We start from the raw sequence: 20,619 nt of genomic DNA, 5'->3' as shown, positions 1-20,619 counted from the left end.
GATCCTGCAAGCTATGTGGTATGGTGCCACCAGGAGGGGGGGGAAAGCCAAAAAACACGTGTGCAAATATCTGAGATCATTCTTTTATTTTTTTGAATATATACCCAGAAGTGGAATTGCTAGATCATATGGTAATTCTCCTTCTAAGTTTCTGAGGAACCATCATGTTTTTTCGTATAACAGTTTCCCAGCAATAGTGTATAAGGGTTCCAGTTCTTCACATCTGTATACTTCTTGTTTTTTGATAGTAGCTATCTTTGGATATCATCTTTGGAGAAATGTCTGTGCAAATCCTCTGCCCATTTTAAAATCAGGTTCTTTTTTGTTGTTAAGTTGTAGGAGTTCTTAATATATTCTTCTTATTAATGCCTTATCAGATACGTGATTACTATCTATTCTTAATAAGGTTCTAAGGTTAGTTGTAACAGCGCTGTCCTCTTCCCCAAGAACAGAACATTTTAAGACACCTGAATTCTGATTGCTGTCTTTATGACTGACATGTTATTGTTTAGTGTTTAGTTCCCCTTTGGTTTTATCCTGTTACTTCTCCCCAGTCCTCAGGTGATCTTTAGTGTTTTACTGAATCAGTGCTTGTTCAGGTTAATTTTTCTGTCTTGCGTCTCATGCCTTCTTTAAGAGATCAGTTTCTATATTTTGAAGTATATCCATAAATTGATCTTTCAGTGACCATCTGTTAATAATAAACACTTAAGGCTTTAGTTTCCTCTTAGTCTCAAAACCTGTCTGTAATTGTATCTTTTTTTCATAGTTCCTCTGGGTGTTTACTTCTAGGTTACAGTTATTTTCTCATAACTTTTTAAAGATATTATTATCATGTCTTATTATCTTCTACTTGACACCCACTTAAAAGTCTCTGCTGAGAATCCGGTTCAGTTGTTCTTTCTTTCTTCATAGAATATTTTCCCTTTTCTCCCCCCAACTTAGGCTTTTAAAAAGATCTTGTGGTGCTTTGCTGAATCCTTATGATGCATAAGTGCAGATTTTATTTTTATCCTTCTTAGGTTGGGAGTTTGCTTCCTGAACATGGAACAATCGGTCATGTGAGTGAGGCATTCTTCTGTCTTTTTGCAGTGCTGCCACTGGTGGCATTCTTCATTAGGGTGAAACTAGGCATCAACCATAAAGAACCTTCCTGCAGGTTTAGTCAGATTTACTCATTCAGTAAATTTGAATATTTACCATGTTCTAGGCTCAAGAATTACATATGGGAACTCTTGCAACTGGGAGCTGAGGTGGAGACTTCAGATTTGCCGCCTAACATGCTTTCTGCTTTTCTTCTGTAGACTGAGAATGGTCTCCAACTGCCAAAGAAGATTGTGGGTGCCAAGAGAAAGGTAACCGTTTCTTATCACCACGAGTGGAATTGGTCGCCTCTGGGAGCCCACTTTGGCTGGCAGTAGACATGGCTGAGTTTACAAGCTACAAAGACACTGCTTCCAGCCGCCACCTGCGGTTCAAGTTACAGAGTCTAAGCCGCCGCCTTGATGAGTTGGAGGAAGCCACAAAAAACCTCCAGAAAGCAGAGGATGAGCTCCTGGACCTCCAGGACAAGGTGATTCAGGCAGAAGGCAGCAACTCCAGCATGTTAGCCGAGATTGAAGTGCTGCGCCAGCGAGTGCTGAGAATCGAAGGCAAAGATGAGGAAATTAAGAAAGCAGAGGACCTTTGTCAGCTGATGAAGGAGAAGCTTGAAGAGGAGGAAAACCTCACCCGGGAGCTGAAATCTGAGATTGAGCGGCTCCAGAAACGGATGGCAGAACTGGAGAAGCTAGAGGAGGCCTTTAGCAGGAGTAAGAATGACTGTACCCAGCTCTGTCTGAGCCTGAACGAGGAGAGAAACCTGACGAAGAAAATCTCCTCTGAGCTGGAAATGCTCCGGATCAAAGTGAAAGAACTGGAATCTTCTGAGGACCGGCTGGATAAAACTGAGCAGAGTTTAGTGTCAGAGTTAGAAAAGCTGAAATCACTAACTCTGAGCTTTGTAAGTGAGCGAAAGTACTTGAATGAAAAGGAGAAAGAAAACGAGAAACTGATAAAAGAGCTTACTCAAAAATTGGAGCAGAACAAAAAAATGAACCGCGATTACACCAGGAATGCTTCTAATCTTCTGGAAAGGAATGACCTGCGGATTGAGGATGGTATCTCTTCCCCACTGCCGTCCAAAGAAGCAAGAAGGAAGGGCGCGCTGGACTATCTAAAGCAGGCAGAGAATGAAGCCAGAAACAAGTCAGAAAACGAAAAGAACCGCAATCAGGAAGACAACAAAGTAAAAGACCTCAACCAAGAGATTGAGAAACTCAAGACACAGATCAAACATTTTGAATCCTTGGAGGAAGAGCTTAAGAAAATGAGGGCCAAAAACAATGATCTTCAGGATAATTACCTAAGTGAACAAAATAAAAACAAACTCTTAGCCAGCCAGCTGGAGGAGATAAAGCTACAAATCAAGAAACAGAAAGAATTAGAGAATGGGGAGGTGGAAGGGGAAGACGCTTTCCTGTCCAGCAGAGGCAGGCACGAGAGGACTAAGCTTAGAGGCCATGGGAATGAGGCGTCCGTGAAGCACACGGCCCGGGAACTGTCCCCCCAGCATAAGCGGGAAAGGCACCGGAACAGGGAACTGGCCCTCAGCAATGAAAACCCTCTGAACAGCAGGCAGGTCTCCTCTCCCAGCTTTACCAACAGGAGGACAGCCAAAGCTTCCCACGCAGGGGCAGGCGCCGACAGTGGGGCTCAGGAGGCGAGGAGAACCGAAGACCGGTTCACAGCTGGCTTCTCGCAGAGCGAAGGGAAGAAGTCCCGGGAGCAGCCGCCGGTGCTCAGCCGCTACCCGCCCGCCGCTCAGGAGCACAGTAAGGTCTGGAAGGGCGCTCCCAGGCCAGGCACCGAGAGTGCGCTGAAGGGAAGAGTAGAGAAGGCGACGCGAACGTTTAGCGACAGCACCCATGGATCTATTTCCAATGACGCGTCGGGGAGAGGCGACAAGGCTTCTGACACCTCTGCTGAGGCCCCCTTTGGCAAGAGGGGGCAGGTGCCTGGCAGTGGAAGTCAAATCACTCCGGCTGCAGATGCTGGCAGTTCTAAAGCCACTGGAGCCCTGGCCACATCTCGACGCTCTTCCTCAGAAGGGCTCTCTAAGGGGAAAAAGGCCGCCGGTGGCCCGGAGCCTGACATCAGTTTCCCCGGCTCCAAGACGCCATCTCTATCCAAGTATCCTTATAGCTCCAGAAGCCAAGAGAACATCCTCCAGGGATTTTCAACCCCAAGTAAAGAGGGAGCTGAGCAACCTGTGGCAGTTGTGATGGAAGACAGTGGCCAGCACGAGGCCCTGAGGTGTCGAGTCACCAAGTCCAGCGGCAGGGAGAAGCTGGACTCGGACGACGACGTGGACATGGTGTCTCTTGTTACTGCCAAACTGGTGAACACGACCATCACTCCAGAGCCAGAGCCCCCGCAGCAGCCCCAGTCGAGAGAAAAGGCCAAATCCCGAGGAGCGGTTAGAGCCTCCCTGTTTGAGAACGATAAGGATGTAGGAACAGAAAATGAATCTGGGAAAGCCATCAGAGCCTCCACCAATGCCACGGAGCTCCCAGAGGCCAACGGCCCCGGGGCAAAAAGCCAGCGGCCCTTCAGCCCCAGAGAGGCCTTGCGGTCTAGAGCCATCATCAAGCCTGTCATCATTGATAAGGATGTGAAAAAAATCATGGGAGGATCTGGAACCGAGGCCGCATTGGAAAAACAGAAATCTGCTTCCAAACCGGGGCCAAACAAAGTGACCAGCAGCATAACTATCTACCCCTCGGACAGCGGCAGCCCGCGAGCCGCTCCGGGCGAGGCCGCGCGGGAGAGGCACACGTCCACCAGCAACATCCAGGTCGGGCTGCCAGAGCTCGCCTCGGTGAGCAACCACGTCAGCTCCCCCTTTGAGCTCTCCATTCACAAACATGACATCACCCTGCAGCTCAGCGAAGCGGAGAGAACGGGAGATGGGTCCCTGAAGAACAGGCCGGAAACGGTGGTCTCTCGGAGCAGCATTGTAATCAAGCCGTCGGACCCGGTGGAGAGGAACAGCCATGCACCCCCAGCGGAGACAATCAGGTGGAAAAGCCATAGTGCGCCTTTAGAAGCGGGCTCTTCAGACGCCAGACACGTCACCGTGCGCAACGCCTGGAAGAGCAGGCGCGACTTGAACTCTGCAGAAGACTCCCCAGGTCGTGTAGGTAGACACGTGGAGTCTCCCAACCCCCACGCCCAGAGATCGTCCACAGACTGTCCAGACCCTGAACAGCCCGGCTCATACCTTTCTGAGCAGGGCACTCGAAGGGGCGGAACCTCAGGGGATGTCCCTGAGCTCGCCTCCAGAAGGACCCAGAGCAGCCTCACCGTGTCGGAGGTGTTCACGCGGCGGAGTCGGGCAGGGGACGCCGTCCCGGCCGAGGCCTGGAACCACTCGGCAGGCACGGTAGGTCCCACTTCTCCCCCTTGCCCCCTCTCCTCCCACCTTCCCCCTTTCCTTCTGCGCTTTCTTCTTGATTCTCCTCTGCCCCGGCCTGTGTGACTCGGGATGCTGGAGACTTTGGGGTTAGGAAACACTGAGCCAGACCTGAGTGGTCCAGAGGGCTGCTGAACATAGGGTGGATTGGGCTGGAAAGAAGAGGGAAGTACCTTGAAGAAGGTATTTGGCAGAGAGCAGCGTGAATTTCCAAAATCCTCTTTCCCAATTTCCTCCATACATGAAGGGTACAGGAAAGGAGAGATGTGGCCTGTTCTTGCAGTTTGCCGGAGCAGCCAGAGGCGCCGGGTTCCTGGCCCCGCAGAGGAGCACGCGGGCTGCCGGGAGGCGCTGGTGAAATGGGGAAACCCTGCGCCCTCTCTGTAGGCAGAGGCGGGCCGAGGCAGGGAGCTGTTTGGCTGCCTCCTCAGTTTAGACCGCAGAGTTTTGCCTGCCCCTGGCATGTGGGGGCTGAGGAGAGCTAGGGCTGCCACCGGGCCTACAGTGATAAGCTTTATGCCCGAGCATCACTGTCCCCCGCATCTATCTAGCCCATTACACCACCAGTTTGAGGGCAGGGCTGGTCGGCTCCGTGTGGCCTGTTACTGAACAGACAGACCCAGAATCTCCCCTTACCCGAGGGTCAGAGCGCCAGATCAGCATGTGGTGGGAAGCCCCTGGGAGTCTCAGATGTGAGTCCTGTGATGAAGAAAGACATCTTCGAATAAGATATTGTTCCTTCTTTTAAAAGGCAGGGGGTGACTATATTGAGTTAAAAGGCCCTGGCAGGCTTTACAGGGTACTCAATACCGGACAAAGCACTTCTCCACCCAGCGTATCCTTCATTCTGTCCAGCAGCCCTGGGGGGTGTGTGGGGGCTATATTATTCCTCTGTTTTAAGACACGGAAGCTGAGGGTCAGAGACACAATGTGCCTCCCCCAAGGCCACCCAGGTGAGTTACTGGAAGAGCTGAGATCTGAATCCACGGTTCTGACCTCTAAACCCAGCGCTCGTTTACCTTGCCAATGGGAACTTCTCACTCAGACTTGCATGCTCTGATCTGCATTCGCTTGGGTGGGTAGACCAACAAGAACATTCCAAAGGCAGAATTCTGCAAGGAGTGGAAAAAGTTGGATGAAGCTGAAGCTGTGGTTGTCTGAAAAGTGTAGGGTGAAGGGCACGTACGGGATACGGTAGGAAAGGCATGTGAGCCTTTGGTAGTCTGTGGGCGGGAAGTCGGATAGAGCTGGCCGTCTTCTTTCTCACACCTCCCTGCCTGTCCGCCGAGCACTTGTCTCTGACCCGAGAGGCACATGCAGCCCTCCGGGACTGCTGGCCCCTGTTGGGGGCACTGCCCCAGTGCCCCTGCTTCTGGCACTGTCCATCTTGGGGTTCCCCTTCAGCCGTGGGCCTCCAGTCTACCTCGGGAGCCCTGAGCATCTCGGAGCTGGCACGGGAGCTTGTCTGCTGGCCTCCCCTTTCCAGCTCTGTCACGGGCTCTCTCTACCCCATCTCCCCCCGCAGGGAAGGACCACGGGGCTGGGCGTGCGGGTGCTCGATCCTCACTTGGGTTGTTCTGCGCGGCTGACTTTTGTCCTGTTGGCACAGGAGGAAGGGGACGACTGCACCCTCAGCGTCTACAGACGACTGCACAACTCCCTCGAGAGGTCTGAACTGTCCATGATGCAGGGGCTGCCGGAGCCCGGGCGCGTGCGGGCTGAGCAGCGGCTGCGGCCCACCAGGCCCTGTGCCGAGGACAACTGAGCCAGCCGGGCGACGCCTGCCGTCTCCTCTGCCCCTGCTTCTCAGCTCATCCACCTTCCCGCCCTGAGGAGGAGCCAGGCCAGCCCCCAGGCCTTGCCTGGGAGACTGTGGCAGAGAGCCCGGCTGTGGCCCATTGCTTGCCAGTTGGCCAGAGGGGATCAGAAACTACAAGCTGTGCGTGCTCACCCGGGCTCCACCTTCACTGATGCATGAGTTTTCTCTCCTTATCCCCGTCCCCCAGGTAGGATGGGCCAGTCCGGCTCCGAAATGAGGAAAGACCTAGAAAATATATTGGCTCCCCACCACACAACAGCAGCCAAATCTCTTCCCAGCTCCTCTGTGGGTTCTGTGTTTGTAGGGCAACCCCTTCTGTGTGGTTAAGATTCTGATTCCTTAGTATCCTCACTGTATCCAACTCACTCATTTGCCCAAGGGGCCTGCGCACCCACCAGCCATCAGCTCCATCTGCGGGGCCTCTGTTTCTTCCCCTGTGGAGTTCCTCAGACTTCTACAGCGAGAGAGATCTGTGTAGCCTCTAAGGGTTTACGGAACTACCCTTTAGGTTGATGTTTCTCTGACTTGTCCCCCTGGCTGACCGTTTTCTGGGGGCAGAGCACACGGGTACCCTACCTACTGGAATGGCATCGTCCCTCGTCACCAACCCCGGCTCTCTGCTCACCTTCCCTGGGCACCCACCATGCTGCTGGCCCGGCCTGCTCCTCTTCTGAGGCTGGAGACCTCAGGCTGACTGCATCATCTCCTCCTCTGGAATATTCCCAGACTCCACTGGGCCAGACCCAGCATCCTCTGCCTTCTAGGAAGTGCCAGCATCGGGCAGAGTGGACAGGAAGAAGCAATTTCCCTTTAGTCACTCCATAAAGCAATAGCTCCATGAAAAACGCGTGGACTTTGTTCCTCCTCCTGGTCCCCCGAGGAGGAGGTATCGCACTTTACCAGGCTGATGCATCCTACCCGAAGCTGGCCCATGAGCGCTGCAAGGCAGCGATCGTCGTGACGACTTTGGAGGATAGGTGAACATGCCCATCGAGAGCCCCAGGCTTAATGGTTCAGAAATCAGCAAGCCTTTCAGGAAGCCATGGAAAGAAAAACCGATTACAGTTTCCTTACACCAGTCCCCTGGGGAAGAACCATATATTCTTCGCACTGCTTTTTCTATAGCATTCTCTCAGTTCAAAGGGATCCCTTTTCAAAGGCTACCTTTATGAAGCCGACACTGTTCCTTCATAATGAAAGACGGCACTGGAGTAGAAGTTGAGAAAGCTGTTTTCTTCATGGCTTTATACTTCCCTCCTGTGTGACCTTAGGCAAATCATTGTCCTCTTGGGGGCTCAGTTTCCCTATCTATAAAATTAGTTCTTTAAAATGGATGGTCTCCAAGGGTCCTAAACATGGCATTTTAAGTTCGGTTTCCACCCTGTAGGGGGGTGATTCTCACTGTTGGAAGGTGTTGTCCAAATGGGTTTACATGTGTCCTTCCCACTGCCTTTGTTTTTCTGGGCCTTATTCTTTCCAGTTTCCTGTGTTTTAATGTCGAGAGGATAAACTCAAGAGAAGTTACCTTAGCCCTGTTTTTCTAGTCTGTAAAATGGAAGGGTTAGATTAGATGGTCTCTGTGGCCCTTCTCAATACCAACCTTGCCCAGTGCTGCACAGCAGGCCGTGTGCTTTCCATGACACGATTTGGTATATCTCCAGTTCCATTGCTTCTTGAATCTTCTCTGCCTCCACTCAGGGTGGGAACCAGCATTCACCCCTCCCTTGTCTGCATCAGTTTTGGTGGTCTTGGAGGAGGCTTCGGGAGCACCTACCTGACTTTGACGGACAGGCGTGTTTTGCTCATACTTCCATTTCCCGGAGGTTTGCCGATCCAAGGGTTGTAATGTGGTTTGCCTTTTCTCCTCATCGCTGCCTCAGATGCTCAGGACGCTGTCTTCAGAATCTCTTCCTGCTGCTTTTCCTGGCTCAAGGCTGCAGCCCCTCACTGTAGCCTCCCTGCCACTCTGCACTGGTCAGCAACCCTGAGAGTCCAGAGGAAACAGACCTCTATGGTAGTCAGCTGAGACTATACGAAGTTAGGTCTGTGGCTCTTTGCGGGTGGAAACAGGCGCCAGACCATGCATGCCTGCAAAGGTCTCGCCAATAATTCTTGTCTCTTTGGGCGTTTGGAGCCCTGGATTCTGGTGCTGTAGCTCCTGGTGCCAAAGTCTGGATCTTTCCACAGTTCAGCAGCACCAGCATCTGCCACCGCCCAGAATGCTCTGTGGGAGAGGGACAGCTGTGGTGCCCTCTTGCTGGGGCTGCTGACTTAAACTCTGAGTGCAATAGGGTTTGATTGTACAATTATTTCAGGATAGATATTGTTTCCTTATTCTGCACACTTTCTAGAGCCCGCTGTAAAATAGATTTTATTTTTAAACATCCTCAACATTGCAGAAAATACTATTTGTAATAGCAAGTGAAGGCTAGAGGCGCAGTTCCTCTGGGCTTCGAATGGCTGGCAAGGCTGGCTCTCAAATTCCAAAGTTAGAAGGCCCATTTCCGAAAAGCAATCTAGGCGTGACTGGCCCCAGACCTCACCATCAGAGGTCCTGGAGGAAACTTCCAAATGGGAGACCTAGGAGTTGAATAATTGTCTTATCAAGCCAAATATTCCCACTGTCCCAGCCAACACACCCACTTTGTATGACCAGCCTCTTCCACAGCCTGGCTCTGACTTTTCCTGGCAGATGTGTGGTTGTGGGAGGGCTCCTAGGAGGGTCGGGGAACCTGGCACTCCAAGAGCTGCTCAGCTGGAGGAAGGGGCGCTGGAGGCAGAGCTGGCCACACGCGAGGAGCTGGTCTCCGCCACCTGCTGCCACCTGTCTCACCACTCGTGATACTCGGAACCACCAGAGAAAGAAAAGATGGGATGGTGGACAAGGAAGCCATGGCTGTTCTGCTTTTGTGTGGCAAGGAAACAGTTACAGGGTGGGTTGAAGGGCTCTGCAGTGGGGTCAAGGACTCCAACAGCCACAGGCGAGCTTGCACATAACTCATCATCCTCTCCTGTGGGGTGGGGGCGTCTGTACTGATCTTGGACTTGTCATCTCGGGGCAGTTTTACTTATTTACATTCAGTGGGTTAGTGCCAAGTGCTCCCACTCCCCAGGAAAGGACTGGGGACCCCGTGTCTGGGTCCCCAGCTGCCTTTGTTGGTGTGGGCTTATTGTTACTCTGACAAGACTGCTTTGGAAGAGCTGCTTTTAGGGATTCCCTTTTAAGTACCCCAGGTTGGGAACAGGGTTCTCACAGCCTCACAGACAAGAGCATAGGAAAGGGGCCCGATTTTCCTGCTGCTTCACAGCTCAGAACATGTACTGAATGGAATGTATTTTTAAGAGAATAAAGTCTATTTTTTTTTTTTTTTTTTTGTATTTTAAAGATTGGGAGGGCTAGGGAAGTAGCCCTCAAATAAACAGTTATTACCTTATAGGCCCCTTCGCTGGGGACACATCAGTGTGTTGGTCTACACCTACTCGCTCAGGCAGGTCCTCTGGCCGCTCCCTTGCCCCTTGGAGGCTGGGTGCAGCAGCTTCTTACATTCCTGCTCCAAGCACGGGACCAAGGAGGCCAGACCCTGTTGCTGGAAACCAGGGCAAAGCCATGGGCAATGACTCAGGGCTCCTGGGTGCATGTGAATAGTTGAAGCTGCCTGTCTGCATGTATCCTCTGGCTCTAATGCGGTCTGCTGGCTCTGCAGTACAGTATGTAACCAATAAAGCTCCCCAGTTTCCACATGCTCTGTGTGAGTGTGGGTCAGTGATGCCATTTTCCTTGATGTCATCTCTGTGTACAGCTGTTGCTATGCATTGGTGCAGCTAGTATATTTCACTGTTTTACTGAAAATACTCAGCCAATTACAGATGTCATTAAGGACTGGAAACATAGCTGAGGCTATGGACATTTCCTCAGACTCATATAAGTGGAGTTAGAATCATAAAGCAGTTATTTCATTACTTTTAGGCTTATCTGTCATCAGATACACACAGAACCACCATCTGTTATCTCCCAGGCTGCCTATGTCATTAAATAACAAACTCTTTAAAAAGCATGTATCACTACATCAGACAGCTAAGCCCCTGAGGTAACAGATGTTCATGGCAAAGCTAGGGTTCAAATATAGGTTGTATTCCAAAGTCAGTATACTTTCTACTCCATGTTCTCACCTTTACATTATGGTTACACCACTTGTCCTAATCCTGGTGTGCAAATTTTCCCACGGTTGTCATTCATTCCAACTAGGGAAAATGCCCTCTCCATCTCCACCTTCCAGTCGGACTATAATGTCCTTAAATCTTACTAAGGATAAAACCTCATTTAAATTATTTTTAGGAAAGAATTGACTAACAGGAGTAAAATCCAACTTACTGAAGCAGATTATGTACCTACACTTACATAGTTTGTTAGGAGCCCTTTGGAAGAAACAGGTGCAGTTCCTTTTTTGTAAAAACATTTTAACCTTACATGGTGAGGACGACTTTGCAAATGTGACTAAGCATTCTGACACAGGAGAGGTGATCTGGGTGGGCCTTAAATGAAAGCAGAAGGATCCTTATAAGAGGGAGACCAGAACAAGACAGGGTGATGACGGAAGCAGAGATTACGGTAATGTGTTTTTAAAATGAAGAAGGGGCCACAAGCCAAGGAATAGTCACTAGAAGCTGAAGGAGCAAGGAAATGGAATATTCCACAGTCTGTGTAGCTGTTATGTAAACCCTTGATCTTAAACTTTTATATCAGTACCTTGGAGAGACGTGGAAAGTGAGCATATACCCATGGGAGGGAATCTAGGAGAATAAAGCCTGAACAGTCTACCAGAGGCCTAGCCAAACTTTGTGTCAAGGCCTGTGTTTTATCTTGAAAATTCATTCAGCTTCCTAACACCCATACGCATGACCTGCAGCTTCATGCCCCTGGCACATGGTCCCCCCACAGTGCCAGTGGTGGGCGAGTCTAGCCCCATAGACAAGCATCTTGCTTCCATGTGAAACCCTCGGTCCTGTCTTCTGATCATACCAAACCATTTTCTCCTTTATCTCATTTAAACATGGATAAAGTTGGCATTTTCAAAGGAGTAACACTCCTGCTTTATATAGAACTCTAACCCCAAGGGGAAACAAAAATCAGTCCTGATTTTCTATGAAGTTTTATTCTCAAAATATAAAAAACCACCACAGACAAAGAGACTTAAGACGTTCTCTCTCAGTACTTGCTTCCCTCAGTCCTAAGAACACAGACTCTCATACTAATGGAACAAATGCCTCCCTAGCTCTAAGTCACTTAGAGGAGGCAACCTCCTCGGCCACCTGACCATCACGGGCTTCGCTTCAGCAGCTGAGCTGGAGCCCAGATGCAGGGTGAGTTTCTCAGTGGAATCTATATTGCTAGAAGAGCTTTGCTTATGCAGCCAAAGACACGCGCACCGGCTTCTTCCCTTCACACGCCTGTCTCACATGCTCGGGGACTGCTGTGCAGGGACGCCGGGTGTGGCCTGGCGAGGAAGGGTGTACATGGCCCCCAAGAACTGGTCTGCAATTCTTCCTGCTTCTCGCAGCCCACTCAGCAGAGCACCGTGGACCGTGGCTGGGTAGTTACGGATTGTATGTTCTCCAGCAAAGAAGAGTCGTGGAATAGGCTATTTCAGGAAAAAAATTAGAGAAAATCAGCAGGCTGCAAATATGTCTTATTATATTTGAACTCCCGAACTCCTGTTGGCCTTTGAAGGCTCACAACCTCCGTTCCATTACTGGTCCATCATCCTAGCAAAAAGGGTCTCTCCCTCATTAGCAGGCAACGCCCTAAAGCACAGAGAAGCAGAAACAGGGCACTGAAGCTCAGTGCTGCCTTCTAGGGGGACGCACCTGGACTTAGTTATCAGTTTAATTCTGGGGAACACCCAGTTCTAGACCTTCCTTTGCCTGATGTAGCATGTACTGGGGGCGTGGTGTCCTGCCTACTCTGAACCACAGAAAACACAGTACTTGTTTTTATTCTGGGACACTTCCCTCAGTTTAGAGCAGACCTCACTCGCCACAGGGTTCTGGGAAACCATGACTGTTCATAAAGACCTCAGGTCACTCCTCAGGGGCATTTCCTGGAGGCCCCTAAGTAACTGGGATGCTGCAACAATCCTGTGAGCCAGTATAAAATGGGGCACAATTAAAACACACAATCTGAATAAGGAAAAAGTAACTGGTCTATACTTTGGACTCTTCCATTCTGAACAAAGACTAGACAAAGCCAATAAGTAACAAATCAGACACACACAATATTTCTCCTCCCTTTCCCTCTGCTCTTGAAAGGTTCGAGAACAGATTAAAAATCTGAAGAAAATAAATATTTTTTTAAAAAATTAAAGAAAAAAAACACAAAAAACAAAACAACCAAACCAGTAGCACTATTTTTACCCCGAAATCCTGGGATACTGGCCTATTTCCAAATAAGCTCAGGTAGAGTTTGCCAGTTTCTCACCTGTGGGGCACCTGGAATTGAGGGGCCAGGAGTGATTGGCTGAGCCATTAAGTCATAGTCATTTCCAGATGATCCTGCGGCTACATAGGAATAGGAGCCTCGGGCCCAGGGATCAGCACGCCAGCGAGACACCACAGTTTCCTTGGGCTAAAGAAAAAAATATGAGTGGAAGTTGTTGCTGGAAACCAAGGACAAATCATGCATTTCTGAAAGGTGGGAAAGCTGTGGTGGGTTGGGATACAGTGAGACACTAGTGCTGGCCAAGTGATGAACACTGCCGCTCTGAAACAAGACACAAATGCCTTCTTAGGCTGCGAGGAGGGTCCAGGTGCCTTCGCTATGAATCCAGAGACCTACCTGGGACTTGACCTGTATTCCCTTTTGATTTTAAAATTCACATGAAGCATTAATATGCCTTATCTCAAAGGAATCATAAGAGTGTTTCAATGGACTTAAATAATAATAGAAAAGAAGTATCAAGATAATCTCTTCAAACTTCCTTAAGGGAGTTTGGCCAGTTTATCTAAAAGGTGGTTGGGGAAGTTGGGGGGCAGGTGAGGAGTGTGATTTCTCAAGTAGAGACAATCAGAAAACACACGTGAACAAAGGGCAGCGAGCAGGCTTCTCAGTCCCCCAGCCCATGCACTGGGGCTGTTCTCACAACTAACCCAGCACACACTTGATTCTGGCTGAAACTGCCCTGACCAAGAATCTATGCTGTGACTGGAGATCCATCAAACTCTGCTGTAGTCTTATGGCCCCAGATCCCTGACTGCCCCCGCCCCGCTAACTCACCTGGGGCACCGCACTGCTGCCAAAAATCCCCTTGAGGATGGCCAGGCATCGGCCAACAATCACATCATCGCTTATGTTTTCCATGATGCCAGCAGCTTCTCCCGCCACGAGTGCCAACAGTATTGGAGCTGAAGAAACAAAGGACAATTCTAGAGTCCTACAGACTTTCTCCAAGTACTTCCTTATCAGGTCCCACATTACTCGTGGCTGTTTGAAATCCAACAGCCTAGATGTGCAGCACCCATGCTAGATGTGTCTCTGAACTAGCAACTTGCGTCCTGTCCCCTGAAGAGCTGGCAAACCACGAGTGAAATGTGACTCCTGTACGTCACTGCAGATAACCTGGCAGAATACCGAAGTCCTGAAGACACACTTCAGACCCTGCTAACAAGTGTCCCTTTATTTAGGTACAGAATCCTTCAAGACATCTCCATGACCAGGGCTGCAGCCTCCTAGCTGTTATCCGAGGCCCTTCCATACGCACCATTGCCTTTCCTCATCCATTTCATGGCCCTGTGTGCAACAGGCTACGTGACAGGCACAGTGTTAGATGCTGGGGACATAAAAACTATAGACCCCAAAGAGCAACAAAAAAATCAGATACATAATTACGAACTATCATAAAAGCTACGAAAACAGAGACTAGATAGAAAATAACACAGGAAATAATTTACATTTGAGGCAGTGGGGACAGATGTGTCCTGGAAGGTCTCTTTGAAAGAGTCATTTAGGTCAAGACTGAAGGCTGGGTAGAGTATGCCAGGCTGGCAAGAAAGAAAAGGAGAAAACAAAAGCACCTCAGGCCCAGGCCCCAGTACAATGCAGAGGCCCCAGTACAGTGCAGAAGTAGTAGATAGGATGGTGCATTTCAGGGTTCCAGGGGGAGCAGACAAGTGTGCCTGGAGGCTGGGGAGGGGATGGACAATGAGGAAGCTGACAGAAAAGAAGCATTAGATTAATTACCCTTTATGCTGGCCATGAAAATGAAAACCATCAAAAGAAAGAAGTGGGGATAGCAGTCAGTGGTTACTGGTGACTGGACAGGTATGCACAGGTAAGAGTGGCTCGGACTGGGAGGTGGGCAGTGGCAAAGAGAGAGCATTCAGCGGTCGCTGGAAGCGCCGTGCCCAGGGAGCAAATAAAGGATGAACGATGGCCACGTGCAGGATGCTTCGGTGTCAGGCAGTAAGGAGTGATGGCAAGAACCAGGGTGCCAGTCAAACTGGTTAATCCATGTGTCTGCACCGTCAAGGCCAGGCCTCCTGAAACTGCTGCATAGAGTGTCTTACACCTTCTTCTTAGAATGAGGTAGCATCTAAATATACTTTTCTTTTTCTTTTTTCTTTTCTTTCTTTTTTAAAAAAAAAGTTCTATATAAAGCTAAGAGCAACCCAATTACATAAGAATATAAAACAAGAAGTGATCAAAGATTCAGGGGTAGGTCAGATACAAGAGTCTGAGAATGAGGAATTCAAGTTCTCCTTTCCCAGAAGCTTTCCTGGGGCTGGCCCCTGGCTGAGCGGAGTCCTCCACCTATGTTTTCTTCTGCAGCGCCTGGGCTCGCACTCTGCCCTGCCTCTACTTACCGCCCCATTCTGAGGCTGCCTGCCTCCTTGCTATATAGACTTCCCACTAAGTTGTGCCCTCCTTGAAGGCAAGTATAGTATTACTAATTCTCTCTTCCTAGAAGGATGAGAAACATGAAAACTAGAAAGCAGTTACCTTTATAGAGGTTCCAGAAGAGGAAGAGCTCACCCCTGCTTGCAGTTGTGCTGCCAACATGGCCGAACAAATTGACACTCGGGTCCCAGAACACCCGGTCAAAACATAACACAACCTGTCGTGAGAGAGAAGCACATGAGCTGGTGATGGAAGCCAGAGAACAGGGCTTTGAGCACAGCTGTGTCTCAACAGGGAAGTACTTCTTCCTCAGAAAGTTTCCTCTAATCTATTCTCCATATAAGTTTTGAAATCCCTATTATTAATAACTACTCAGGCCTGCAGCGCTCTCTTTTTCTAGGCCTGGGTTTGAGAAGTGACCTCAGTAGACAGTCCTCGTGGATACTTCCATATGCAATTAGGAGGTAAAGGGAATGAACGGACAGCCCTCCCCCTGACGTCAGGGTGGTGCCTGTGCACTGGGAATGTAGAGAGGTGCCCAGCTACCTTGTTGAGGTTGCCGAATCCCATCCTTTGGACTGCAGATGTTTTCCACTCAGGAAGAGGCGGCACAAACTGAACAGCTGGTGGCTGCTGCTTCAAGACGCCCAAGGGAAGGGTACAGAGGACCGCATCACACTTATAAATGAAGGTCTGGCTTGTGGAGCGGGTATTCACAGCTATCACTTCACAGCCTAGAGAGGGTGGAGGGAAAAGGCTTTCTTGGTGATAGGATGAGACTGACAAGGGCACTGACCACTTCGTGTGCAGCAGACTCCACATGCCGACTCAGGCGGCTCTGACTACCTGTCTATGAAGTCAGTTCTACTTGTTTTTCACAAAAGAAAATTGAGGCAGAAGTGAAGTAACTTGTCTGAAGCCATATAGGTAACAAGTGCCAGGATTCAAACCCAACAGTCAACTTCAGAGTCCTCGAACTTCACCACAATACCACCCCACACCTTCCTGACTGACCCTAGTGCTCTTCTGTACTAACAAGACCTTATCATTTACCAAGTTTTGTAAATTTAGACCAAAATTAAGAGTAAAATGCCTGTTCCGGGAGAAGCAATGCCTCTCCACTGCAGTTATGGAGCGCCTGAGGACCGAGAGGCGAGTGGCGCCAGCAGACAGAGGACTGTTGTGCAGGTCTAGGGGATGCGGCCTGCAGCCAGAGCGTGCTGTTCTTGAGGTGCACCAGGACGTGATGCTTAGCTTGCCAGGATGTGAGTGAGCTCAAAGCTGACCACAGAAAAGGTACTGTAAGTCAGTTAATGTAATTTTGTCTCAACTGTGTTCAATTTTTCCCTCAATGAATGCCACTTCACATAATTTCCAAAAAATACACAAACAGCTCAAAATAAGAATGAGTGCTCCATACACGCCCATTTTCTGTGGCTGCAGAATTAAGAAAAATGACACAAAACACTAGTTTCACTGTTCTCCACCAGCCTGCAAGTGGCTATCTAAAGGCCGCAGATCTTAACACCATCAGCTAGAAGCTGCCTCTGAAGAGAAAACTAAATGGAAAACTGTTTCATTTGTTGTAAGAAAAAATAATAATAATCTGTGGTGATCTTAGCAACTCTAGAAAAGAGGCCATGGAGGGCAAGATTGGCGGCCACATCTCCACTTGTCATGAGAGTCCATACAGAGGGGTATCCACAAGCTTTTCTAAGGTATTCAAGCAAATTCCAAAAGTGGTTGGAATGACGGGTTCTCTGCACTCCAAATGCAATGTATCCTGAAAGCAGCAACAATGAGCAGAGAGACCACTGCCATAGGAATCAAAGGGCAGTTCAGGCTCTGAGGTCAACCTATCAGCAAAACTGCTCCCAAAACGAGAAACCAGCCTAAGCAGTTAGCCCACCCGAACAGGAAAAGCCAAAGACGAAGGTGCAGATGGTGAAAACACAAGGGGTGGCTCTCAATGGAGCCTGGGGCCCACTTCCTGGTATTTAGGAATCTACTTAGCAAAATTAGATCCAAACTCACTGGATCTGAACACCAAACTAATTTCAGTAAATCTTAAACGAAATCAACCCTAAATATTCATTAGAAGGACTGATGCTAAAGGTTCTGAAGCTCTAATACTTTGGCCAACTGATGCAAAGAGCTGACTCACTGGAAAAGACCCTGATGGGAAAGACTGAGGGCAAAAGGAGCAGAGGGCAGCAGAGGATGAGATGGTTAGGTAGCATCGTTGACTCAATGGCCAAGACCTTGAGCAGACTCCAGGAGATAGTGGATAAGGAAGCCTGGAATGCCACAGTCCATGGCGTCGCGAACAGACGTGACTTAGCAACTGAACAACAATAACAAACAGATCCATGCTAACTGCTAATCCATTCACCTGGAGACTCTGAAAACTGCCCCATTTTCTGGTCTGTACTACGATGGGGTCAGAACCTCTAAAGGCTCTATTGGCTCAATACTTTTGTAAATGAAAAAATTTAAATTCAGGAATCATAGCTTATAAAACATTCTATCAGGAAAAGTAACTACCATTTTTTCAGTAGGTCAAACTCAACAGAAAATCAGTACTGTATTTCAGAGTAAGAGATTTATCTTACTAGTAAAGACATACCTGAAGCTGTGTAGCGAACCTGCCGAACCGCAGTATTCAGTTTAATGTCCAGGCCTTCTGCTAAAGCCACAGGCACACATGAGTAGCCATTCCTCACTGTCAGGTGGCTGCCAGTAAACTCAAAGTCATCATCCTAAAGAGGACAGAAAAGGGCATTCTTTCACACTTTCTTAGTCTAACTGATGTCATTTGTACTGAGTCCTATAAAACAACACTGAAAAAACACGAGCTTGTGAAAAGTCAGTATTCTAAGACAGAAATTAAAGGACAATCCCTCAGTCTTCAACTACGGCTTCCCCAGGAAATTGAAGGGAACAGGGAAAAAAAAGCCAAAATGTCGCGTATGGCTAACTCTGGGCAGTGAAATTAGGGCAGTTTCTTTTTTCCTGAGACAGACTTTCTAACATCAAAGCCCTACACCACCAAGCTCAGACTGCCTCTAGAGGGCAGGAGAGGGAAGAAAGCTGATTCAGTAAGTTCAGATGATTAGCTACCACAATAGTTTATCGCTTTTGCCTGCACTACAGATTTGGCAGGACATCAGGATCACCATCCTAATTACATTTTCTGCTACATAACAGCAAAATCAGTTTTCATGCCCTAAACGTGCAAGTTTTAAAGTCGAGGAAAACTTCCAAAACTAAAGTTGGTCAAACTAGACGAAGGCAATATAAGATTACAAAGACTCGCCCAAGATAATCCATAGAGTCAAGATTTGGCCTGGAAGAATTCCCAAAATGATTTCATGTCTCTGAACGTACTGAAAAATCTTCCAAACAGAAAACCTTTTGAAGGTTATTTGATATTTCTAATTTCACTAAACTTCTGGGAAAAACATACCACAATTCTTAGGAATTAGATAAAAATATATTGGGTTGGCAGCAGAACACTCACTACTTAAGTGACTCATCTGCTCTCCATATGGATCATCACCTACATTCAAACTTGAATATACAGCGAAACGTCAAATGATAGATCAGTGACTAGGACAGGAGTGATTCAGTATTTACATGAAAAAACGTAAGGAAACTGGCAATTCTGCAAGATATGTACCACTAACAAGTCCAATCCTTACCATAACTCAAATTCTAAAGAATACGAGGACATGCTCTAAAGATGAGGAAGTCAAAATAATTTTACTAGGAAAATGCATAATAAAAATGAAAATATGTAGGTAAGATATAATATTTACTCCTATACAATCTTAAAGTCTCAGATTTAGAGATTGGTCCATTAACATCTAAGAAATGCTGTGATTTGTCACAAGTTCAAGAGTAAATCACACTGAAAACACCTAAAAATAACAAAAGATGTGTAAGACTGGTACACTGAGAACTATAAAATATTGCTGAGATAAATTAAAGAAAACCTAAATAAATGGGGAGACAGACCATGTTCAAGGATTTGAAGACCCACTATTGTTAAGATGACAATCATAGAAGGTAGTTTTTGTAGAAACTGATAAGCTGGTTCTAAAATTTTATAGAGGTGTCAACTTAAAAAATGCACAAGTTGCAAGTTTTATCTGAAGAAAAATGAGGATTATAGTCAGGGAGGCAGCATTTCAGACAGCTCTGAGAAACTGCTCCGGAGAGGCAGGGAGGAAAGCCGGCACATACTGATTCTGGTAATTGGGGAGCACAGGCAATCAAAGCACACATTTTTTGCAGGTTACTGCTGGTCTCGTTACTGTGAGTCCCGAGAAGCAGACATCACCATGAAGCACTTCAGTGCTCTTCCAGATACGAACAGATGCACGTGTACGTACGTGCTCAGTTGTGTCTGACTCTCTAGGACCCCACAGACTGTGGCCCGCCAGGCTCCTCTGTCCATGAGATTTTCCTGGCAAGAATACTGGAGCGGGCTGCCATTTCCTCCTCCAGGGGACCTTCCCGACCCAGGGATCAAACCCGCATCCACTGTGTCACCTGCATTGGCAGGCAGACTCTTTAGCTCTGAGCCATCTGGGAACCCCTGAGATACAAGAGGCAGGCTAATCAGCTCCGGAAAATATCTATCTGAAGACCTGTTCTGCCAGCTTTTCCCAGAGCACAGAGTGCCTCACTTCTGCTCTCTGCCCTAAACTCCTTTCAGAGAGTGTTGAAACTTAGCTGCAGCAGCACAAGATTTAGTCCTTGTAGAGGCAGGTGGCAAGTGCCGACTTGCAGTTGAGAGATCTGAGCCAGTCAAAACACTTTCAAAAAAGAACGAAGGTGAAGAACTTATTCTACGTGATTTCAAAATGTCCTATAAAGCAACTGTCGTCAGGACAGTGAGACAGCGGCACGTCGAGAGGCAGCTGCTGAATGGAAGAACTGATTTTCCACAAACGTGACAAGACAAATGAAGAAAGAAGATGGTGCGAGATTAGTAAGACAGCCACACAGAAAACTATGAACTACCCTCACCTCTCACTGTATACAAAAATTAACTGAAAATGAGTCATAGACCTAACATAAGAGCTAAATTCATAAAACTTTAGGAAGAAAATAGAAAATCTTTGCAGTCCTGGTTTAGACAAAGATTTTTCAGGATACAAAAAGCACCTAGCCTAAAAGAAAGAGTTGACAAATAGGACTTTATAAAATTAAAAATATTCCTCTTTGAAAGATATCATTTAGAAAAGGAAAATGCAAGCTGCAGACTGGAAGAAAGAATTTTCAAACCATAAATCTGACAAAAGAATTATATCCAGGATTTGAAGAACATAATGAACTCTTACAAGAGAAGAAACATTAAGATTTTTTAAAAGTAGGCAAGAGATCTAACAG

General features: G+C 48.0%; 1 protein-coding gene and 1 long non-coding RNA gene across 7 annotated transcripts in view; one reads left to right on the top strand and one right to left on the bottom strand.

Moving 5' to 3' along the window:
- The window catches only part of LUZP1, a 101,082-nt gene extending 91,009 nt beyond the window's left edge, over positions 1–10,073 (top strand). For 4 of the 5 annotated variants that reach the window (XR_001918824.1, XR_001918822.1, XR_001918825.1 and 1 more), the window contains exons 4-5: positions 1,305–4,483; positions 6,123–10,073. This is a non-coding gene — a long non-coding RNA (leucine zipper protein 1). The remainder of the gene's footprint in view (positions 1–1,304; positions 4,484–6,122) is intronic. The other variant, XR_001918826.1, reaches the window with a different exon arrangement.
- Positions 11,467–20,619, bottom strand: part of KDM1A (lysine demethylase 1A) — a 62,727-nt gene continuing 53,574 nt past the window's right edge. For both annotated transcript variants that reach the window (XM_005676880.3, XM_005676879.3), the window contains 6 exons: positions 17,849–17,981; positions 15,769–15,956; positions 15,325–15,439; positions 13,603–13,730; positions 12,808–12,954; positions 11,467–11,971 (listed from right to left, as the gene is read on the bottom strand). In XM_005676880.3, the coding sequence (XP_005676937.3) occupies positions 11,786–11,971; positions 12,808–12,954; positions 13,603–13,730; positions 15,325–15,439; positions 15,769–15,956; positions 17,849–17,981 (897 nt within the window). In that variant the 3' untranslated portion in view covers positions 11,467–11,785. The remainder of the gene's footprint in view (positions 11,972–12,807; positions 12,955–13,602; positions 13,731–15,324; positions 15,440–15,768; positions 15,957–17,848; positions 17,982–20,619) is intronic.

The sequence above is a fragment of the Capra hircus genome, chromosome 2 (assembly GCF_001704415.2).
Source record: "Capra hircus breed San Clemente chromosome 2, ASM170441v1, whole genome shotgun sequence".
In the NCBI taxonomy this organism is placed as follows: domain Eukaryota; kingdom Metazoa; phylum Chordata; class Mammalia; order Artiodactyla; family Bovidae; genus Capra; species Capra hircus.
Note: the sequence above shows the minus strand (reverse complement) of the source record. Positions and strands in the feature narration are given on the sequence as shown.